At 61.9% G+C, this 8,124-nt stretch overlaps 2 protein-coding genes across 2 annotated transcripts; both read left to right on the top strand.

Moving 5' to 3' along the window:
• Positions 1 to 536: 536 nt before the first annotated feature.
• On the top strand, positions 537 to 953 carry LDBPK_281130 (hypothetical protein, unknown function; the record flags this gene model as incomplete). The annotated part of the gene is made up of 1 exon (XM_003862164.1): positions 537 to 953. One exon carries the CDS (start codon positions 537 to 539, stop codon positions 951 to 953), a length of 417 nt encoding a protein of 138 aa, XP_003862212.1.
• A 4,324-nt stretch (positions 954 to 5,277) lies between these two features.
• Positions 5,278 to 6,504, top strand: LDBPK_281140 (hypothetical protein, conserved; the record flags this gene model as incomplete). Its single annotated transcript, XM_003862165.1, has 1 exon — positions 5,278 to 6,504. One exon carries the CDS (start codon positions 5,278 to 5,280, stop codon positions 6,502 to 6,504), a length of 1,227 nt encoding a protein of 408 aa, XP_003862213.1.
• Between the last annotated feature and the right edge of the window lie 1,620 nt (positions 6,505 to 8,124).

An 8,124-nucleotide genomic window follows, 5' to 3' on the forward strand; every position in this document is an offset into this window, starting at 1 on the left:
GCCGGCGCGCCGCGCGAGCGTGTGTGCTGCGGTCGGGGCTGCGCTGAGCGCCGTCCTCACCGTCCACACATAGCCATGGCGCCGCCGCGCGCGCTGCTGCCGTGCCCCGGCGTTGTCACTGTGCCAAGACTGATTTCCTTCTTTGATTCCCCATTGTCCTTCATTTTCCAATCCGAGGCATAAAACCGAGCGCGCAACGCCACGTGTGACTGCGTGGCACACGGTGTGTGTGTGTGTGTGTGGCCAGGTGCTGGTGCACCCTGGCACGGGCGAGATGCCTGTGTAGGAACGGCGATGGCGTTTTCAGGAGATCTATACTGTTGGAGGCAACCGTGAAGGCGGTGAGCTCCTTCGAGGAAGCGCGCCATTATTCTCACCGCTGTGTGCTAGGGAAAGACTGCCTCGTAGGCGTGTAAGCCGAGGTGAAGCTCCTCGGACTGACAGGCCGACGTGTATGTTCTGTGTCCTGTGATATGCACTCACTTCCTCTCCCACTGATTTTTCGCCTTGCGCCTGCTGCGCGGCCGTGGTTGTGCATGCCTGTGAGCTCGGGCGATGGGCATCTCTGCGCGTTGACAGTGCTGAGCATCGTCAAGGAAGCGGCGAACGTACTTAAGGGGGTGCTACCGGGTCCGATTGGCCCCTGTTTCGGACCCTTCCGCTTATTAGAGACGGCCTGCTCTCATCGAGACCCACACTCAGTGGTGAAGCGCAGACCGACAGGCAAACACACACCTAACCATATTCACATAGAGAGGTGGCACACGTGGCAGCCTGCCCATCGTCCGTCCGTCGCCTGGGCACCTCGCAGCCCACCTGTGCTGCTTTGCCACATTGCAGAGAGAGAGCGCGCGCAGTCTTTTTTTTTTCTTCTGCGCTGTGTGGAGCCTCTCCCAACTAAGCATGCGTCAACGCGTTGCCTCCGCCCCGCCCGCGCTCGCGGTGACGGGTAAGGGTGTATCGGAGAGCGCAAGGCAGAGCCGGTTAGCCAAAGTCTCGCAAACTGCGGCTGCTGCCTCTGCTGATGGTGGCTCTGCTGCTGAAGAGAAGTGCACACCGACGCACAAACGACCACTGCTGGCAAAGAAGGGCGCGCCGAACGGTCCGAGTTCAGGTCAGCAGGGACGGGCGCTGGTGCGCGAGAGTAAGAGCATCACCAAAACGACGGCAATGGCCGGTTTGTGCCATGGTGCGGAACCCCAACACTCTCTGCATTCTCTGCAACCGTCGCCTAGCACGGCCCTAGAGGTGTCGCTTGTGCAAAATCTCAAGAAACAGATTGCATGTCTCGAGGCACAGCTGCACGTGATGAAGCAGCAGCAGGACACTATGACCCGCACGCAACGTCACTCCAATGCAAGTAACCATGGAGAATCAGCAAGGGCAGCTGCCACTGCGGCGGCGGCTCGCCTCATCAGCGTCGAGCTGACCCTGCCGCATGCAGAGCGTATTCGCCACAAGGACGCTACTGCGTCCTCCGTGACCGCCACCGAGTCCGACGACGTAGCTGTAGCGCGCATGCGTGAAATTCCTGCGGCGTACCAGACGGAGCGCAGCGTCCTCCTCCACAATCTCGAATCGCTCACAAAGGATGTGGAAGGATTGCAAAGTCTCGTCTTGCATCTCGGGCGGGAGCGGGACTTGATGGCGGCTGAGGTTGTCGATTTCCGCGCTGCGCTGCGTGAGACGAAGGTCGAGAATGAAAGCATGGCCGCTGAGTGCGCCGCGACACACCGGCTGTTGGAGAAGGAGCAGGCTCTTCGGCGCGCCGCTGAGGAGAGTGTGAGGCAGTGCACGACGGCAGCCTCGTCGCACAGAAGCAGCATGACCGTAGCGGACGCTTACAGCCAGCGTGACTACTACAAGCTGCAAGCAGAGCGGACGGCGGAGGCGCTGACGCTGGCAAAGGCGAGAACACATGCGCTGTCGGACGCACTTCAGCGAGAGCGCGACGCAGCGAAGACACTGGAGACGCAGTTGTGCGGCGCGCTGGATCGCATTTCTCAGATGAAGCGCCGCGACGATGAGTTGGCTCGCTACTACCAACAGCTGAGCAGCCGATTCGTGACCATCTCCGCCACGCTGCGCCACGTGCTGGACGTCGTACCAAAGGCTATTTTGCAACAACAGCGTGTGCCGTCTCCTGAGCGTGCGCCTGACGGGCAACCACAAGCGGTCGACATGACGATGGACGAACTGCGTGACACTCTTGACGCGTGGCACCGCGAGGCCGCAGTGGAGGTGGCCAAGGCACAGCAGAAAACCGAGGCAGTCATCGGCGACGCCCTGGCACTGCTTGAGACAGCCACGGAGACGATAACCACAGTGACTAGTGGCTTGGATAACGGGATGCCGGTAAACAGCGACGAGGCTGCAGCGACGGCGCCGACTCGGTGCGCCGCGGCGAGAGCGATGGTGGGGTCGGAGGAGTCGGCGATAGACGAGGATGCGCTGCCCGTCGCCCAAACTTTCGAGGAGGTTCCGCGGTCTTCGTCGTGGGAAGCTGTGACGCCAGTGACACATCTGCTACCCGCAGTGCCGACGCCCACCGCAGGCGCTGGTAATGCCGCGCCGTCGACCTGCAGTGACGAGAAGGGCTTCAAGGGACTTGTAGTTGACGCGGCATTGCCAGTACAGCTGTATGAGGTTAGCGACGCAGCAGCCATGTCGCTGCCGCCGTCAGCGGCAGCACAGAAAACACTGGCGACTCTCGAGACACCGACGCTCAACCCCGCTGCCGTTGATCACGCTGTGGAGGTACGCGAGGTAGCGCAGTCACTTGCGGAGGAAAAGAGCGTCACAGAGCACGTTGCGGTTGATTCTGCTGCGCCACTCACAAGCGAGCGGACGGCAGAGATGACAGCCGAGAAATCTGCGGCAGCGCGCACCGCGGTGGGCATTGCCGTTGGCATCGCCGTAGGCGCCCCCTCGTTTTCTGGCGACGCGCTCGCGGTACCACCTGCAGCGCACGTAGCCAGCGACCCTGACCCTGTTCCGGTGATCTCCTCCACGCCCCCTCCACAGGACAGCGAGGACACACGACCTTCTCATCCGCCTCCCCCTGTTACCTCCACGGCAACAGCAGCGCCAGCGGAGCCGCCGGCTCCGACGCCAGAGGGAGATGCTGGGAATGAGAAGGGTGTGCTGTCGCTGCCGCCGGTCTCTGCGGTTCCACATCCGCTCCCCCCAAGCCTCGTTCCTGTTCCGCTTCCATCCGCATCGCTTCCCCTACCGCCAGATGCCGTGCCGGTTAGTGTCCCGCCGGCCCCTCCGGTGCCACCGTCCTTGGAGCAGCAACTGCAGCTGCTAAATGCGCGCATCGACGCGCAAGAGGCGGCGCTGACGGAGATGGTGCAGTCGTGTGGGAGGCTTGTGAGGTCTACAGATACTCAACCAAGCAATGGCGGTGCGTGGTGCGGGGAGGATGGGAAATGCTGAGCGGAGCGCCTGCTGCGCGGGCAGCGTGTGCACACGAAAGGTTGCCCCTCGCACAAGATCGACGCCTGCCTGCCCGGCTGCTGCCTTTTGTGTGCGCCTGGCGCTGAAACGAAGTAGAAGAAGAGCTTTTTTTTTCGTGCTTCACGCGAGGCTCTATCCTTTCTCTGCCTTTCTCTCTCGATACGGCATGCTGTTTGCCGCGTCGTGTGTTGCGCCACGGCACGTCTGCGTGGGTAAGTGATGGGAGCCGCTGTCGCTGCCCTCCCCCCCCCTTTGTTTGTTCGTCTCGCATTGAGGCTCCTTTGTTTTGTTTTTCGTTGTGATCTCGCGCGCTGGCATGCGCTCGCCTCTCCCCCGAAGAAGGCAGCCGGGCGCGATTTACCGAGAAGCATCGCTGCAAGTGAGCAGTGACAGTGAAGCGTGGAGGGCGACGCCGGGGAAAGGGAAAAAAGCGTACAAGGAGAGTGCCGAGAAGAGGCAATCGGGGTGGCTCTGGTCGCTCATCCCCGCTCCGTCTCACCGCACCCCCACGTCTTCCACCACCACCACCGGCATCCCTGTGCTATCTGCATTGTCGCCTTCGTCTTGTGTTATCGTGTGTGGTTCGTCACCTTCTCGCCTCTCGTTGCACTGCCTCCTCCTACCTCGCTTGCTCTCTTTCACCCGCGCGCACATGCACACACACACACACACACACACACACACTGACATAACGCTCCAACTTCAGCAGAGCTGCTGCCTCATGGAGGTGAATTTCCCACGACCTTCTCTTGGGCACCACAAACACAACAACGCGGACGCCGACGTCCACTTCAGCAGAGCAACTACGTCCATGGTTAGCGTCCTGCGCATCGCACACGAACACAAGCTCAGAGAGAGCGCGCGCTTTCTCTTTTTTTTTTAATCTCCGCTCTCCTTGCTCTTGAGGCGAGCCACTCATCAACCCTCTGCCTGACCCCCATCTCCGAACGCAGAAGTGGTGTTCCCTTGGCACGGTCACTGGCACCGCTACCGCAGCCCCCTACTTCCATCTAGATGGGTGAGGCTGACTGCCGCCCGCTGCTTTCGAGCAGCCGCGAGAACCCGCCACCATCGCTGCTGCAGTCGTTGTCCTCATCTCCGCAGCAGCCGTCGAGTAGGGTCGACACGACTTGGGTAATTGCCCGGGACGCCGACAACGGCACGCCCGCAACGACGGTGGTAGACGGTACGGGCAGTGAACCTCGGTGCTCCTTCTTCAGCAGTCTCTCCTTCTCCGCGTGGGGCGGCGCTGCGGTGTCGCGCAGCAATGCGAATCGATCGCCAATGACGGCGGCGTTGCTCCGCCCCTTCCAGAATCTGCGGATGTGGTGCCGCAACAGATGCCGAATTTGCTGCGGATGCCTTGGTATCCGCGGTTCTTGGCTCAGCGGCTTCGGGCTCAGTGCGGAAGACCTCGATGACGGTGTCTCCATCGCGAACGTTCCCGGCGACGTGCTCGGCGACTCGGGTGTCTCACGCGGGTCTGGATACCAGAAAGATGTACGGAATGCAACCCCAACCACAACTTTGAACGCCCGCATTGGCCAAGGCCATCTGCATCGGCACTACGCACCGCCGCGTTCTCGGTCTAGCGAGGCGGGTTGGGGCGGCGGTGCGTCTGCCGCATCCACCTCGCCGAGGGAGCACCCGGATGTGGTAAGGGAGGGCTGCAACGTGCCACGCTCAGACTCTCTCGATGAGAGCTCTGTGGCTGGCTCGAGCACGCCCCCGTCTTCCCTGTCCTTCAGTCGGCAGCCACGCCGCCGGGGTGAGTGTGAGGGAGGACACCTCGTCATGCAGCGCGGTGTCCTGATGCGCATGGCAGCCGACGGCACGTGCACTCGCGTGTCAGAGACGCCGGCCTACGCATCGGGATGCCATAGCCCTCCTCCAAGTACGCACCTGCCAGGTCGAACTAATGACGGCCGTGTCTTGCAGTTAGGCCAACCGGATCCGTTCACAGACGCGTACAGCCATGCCGGCTCCAGCCCGGCCGCAAGGGAGATCGAGGACACGAGCAGCTCGCTCGCGGTGGCGATGGCGCTGGCCGCGCTGGAGGCGAGTCGAAAGCCCCTCCAAACTCTCGAGCAGATTTCCGCGGCCCTCACCATGTGCGCACCATACCTCCCTCTCCGTGTGGAGGTGGAGGCGGATCTGAACAGCTCGACGCCCATCCCTGCTGTCGGCACGGCGGCAATGCCTGCCGAAACAGACTCGGCGTCTACAACGTCAACAGCCATCCCTGCCCTGACTGCGGTCCCGCTCTACCTCCATGTGCTGGGCCCTTTGCTACCGTGCCCGAACGCACAGGCATTGCGGACATTGGAGGATATCCTTTTGGAGGACTGCGATGGCAGTCGGCTGCCCTTGTGTGCGCTGCACTGCGCGGACTTGGATCTGCGGCGATTGAGGATGGGCGAAGACAGTGATGACGCTCGCCCCGCCATTGCCGCGGCCGCGCAGAGAGCGCAGAGCGACGCATTTCTTGACGTGCTCCTGTCTCCCACGTCGGATGCGCACTCGAGCTGCATTGTGACCGCGTCACAGCTGCTAACTTTCCTGAGGCGCATCGTTTCCACACGCGGTGCGCAGCTCACCACACTGCACTTCACTCGGTGCTACGTCGCGCCGCACGACGTGGGTCAGTCCATCCCGCTGCCGCTAGCCACGTTGCAAAGGCTGCGGTTCGAGCACTGCTCGCTCACCCCAGCCCACATTGCCGCGCTCGTGGCGCTCGCGCGGCAGCAGGATGCGCTGGCGTCGGCGAAGTTTGCGGAGGCACGTGGCGTAGGCGGCTTGTCGTCTTCCCGCCGCCGCTCATTCGGCATCCTGGAGGAACTGCAGCTGAGTGGGTCTCTTACGCCTGAGTGCATCTCCGAGCTGCTGGACTACGTGGAGGAACAGCAGCAGTGCAGCGAGGGCTGCGGCCGGGAGGTCGCCTTGCGGCTTCTGTGCGTGCCGTCGTCGGTGGTGCGCGCGGCGAGCGCGCACCCGTTCGTGCAGGCCAACGGCAGTCGAATTAGCGTGGTGAGTGCGCAAGTGTAGCTGAAAGGGGGGGGGGCAGCTCGATAAGGTGTCTTCCGCCGGTCGACGAGCGTACCGCGCAGAGCTGCAAGAGCACAGAGACGGCACGAAACACTTGAGTGTGTGCGTCGGTGCTCCCAGCAGCTCTTGGCCTGTGCCAGAGCTGCTGCCCTTTGTCGGGAGTTTATCACCTCCCGGCATCCAGTCTTCAGCGCCACTGCACCACGCCGATGCCTCTAGTCTGTCTTCAGCCGATTATCTGCCCATCGCTTACACCCACACGCTTTTCTCCTTTATATATATTATTATTTTTTTTTTTAGAATGTGGCGTGTACTCTCCCCTTCCCAGCGGCACCCCGGCAATTTGGCTCGGAGGCTCTTCTTGTCTGGCGGCCAAGGTCTTGAGGGGGTGGTGACTGCCGTCGTCAGCATCTTGACAGGGAGAACTGAACTCGACGCTGTAAAGTGCCGCCCCTCTGAGCGGCATACTGCTCCGTAAAGGTTCATCACCTGCCGATGACTGACATCCACCCACGCCCTCATTCATGCCTGTGCTTTTTCACGCTTTTTTTTCGTTTTTTTTTGTTCGTTGCTTCGTTCTGCTGCCTCCCTCTCAGCTTCCTCTGTGCCTCCTGCTGCTCGGCGCTGGTGCGCTGTTGGCTGGGGTTTCTTTCCGGGCGTTGCTTTGGGGCATCTCGCCTCTCCCTCCCTCCCTTCCTTCTGCCCTCGCTGGCGCTGGGGCGCACGCTTCTTTGCAAGCTGTGGCGCTTGACTCTGCCTGCATCCGTGTGTGTATGTGTGTGCCACTTCACTGAGCGAGGCGTCGCCACGCCGAGAGTGTCGTACGGGCTAAGACGACGGGGAGAACGCCGCGCTGCTTTGCTTGTGTTTTCTTTTTATTTTTTTTTTTCGCAGTGGCTTTGACGCCGCGACGCGCGTGCGTGGTAGCGGCGTTCTCCTTCCCTTCAAACCTGCCCTAGGCCGACTCATGTGATGCTACCTGAGAAGGTCATCAAGAGGAGACACAGCTTCGCATGTGAAAAGAGCGCACACTTTCATGCGCTGATTGCGGCGGATGATCAAGGCTGCCCTCTTCATCGCGAGACAAGGCGTTTGAGGGGAGTCTCTGATGTCGCGTCGAGCGTCTTTTCCGCAGGTGCCCCAGTGTCGGCACGCTTCAAGGAAGTCTGCGATCTGCCGCGTACATCGCTGCGGCAGGAGAACGCGACGGCGGCACTGTTGTGGGCTCGGAAGGGTTGACCTGCGGTGTAGGGCGGCCCTTGGCGTCCCGGAACAGGAACTCGTGACTCTCCCGAGACACAAGCAAGTCGCACTGGTCAGTGCCAGCACCCCCCTTGCGCCGAGGCGAATTCGGCGTGAAGGCCTCGTCGGTGAAGGACCTCGGCGTGGAGCCGGCTGAGGTGCTGTGCGAGATCCAGCGCCTGCAGGGCTCACGCGATGTGCCGGCTCTGCCCCCGCTTTCCGAACGGCTCCCTTGACCTCTAGAGCACTGCCTCACTGGATGGCGATGCTGTGGAGGTGATGCGAGCGAGTCCGCCCGAGGCGCGGGACTTCCTGCATCGGGCGCAGAGGCACTTTGACCGTCTCCGGGCGTCGAGGATAGGGAAAAAGCGCCGCCTG

The sequence above is a fragment of the Leishmania donovani genome, chromosome 28, assembly GCF_000227135.1.
Source record: "Leishmania donovani BPK282A1 complete genome, chromosome 28".
In the NCBI taxonomy this organism is placed as follows: Eukaryota; Euglenozoa; class Kinetoplastea; order Trypanosomatida; family Trypanosomatidae; genus Leishmania; species Leishmania donovani.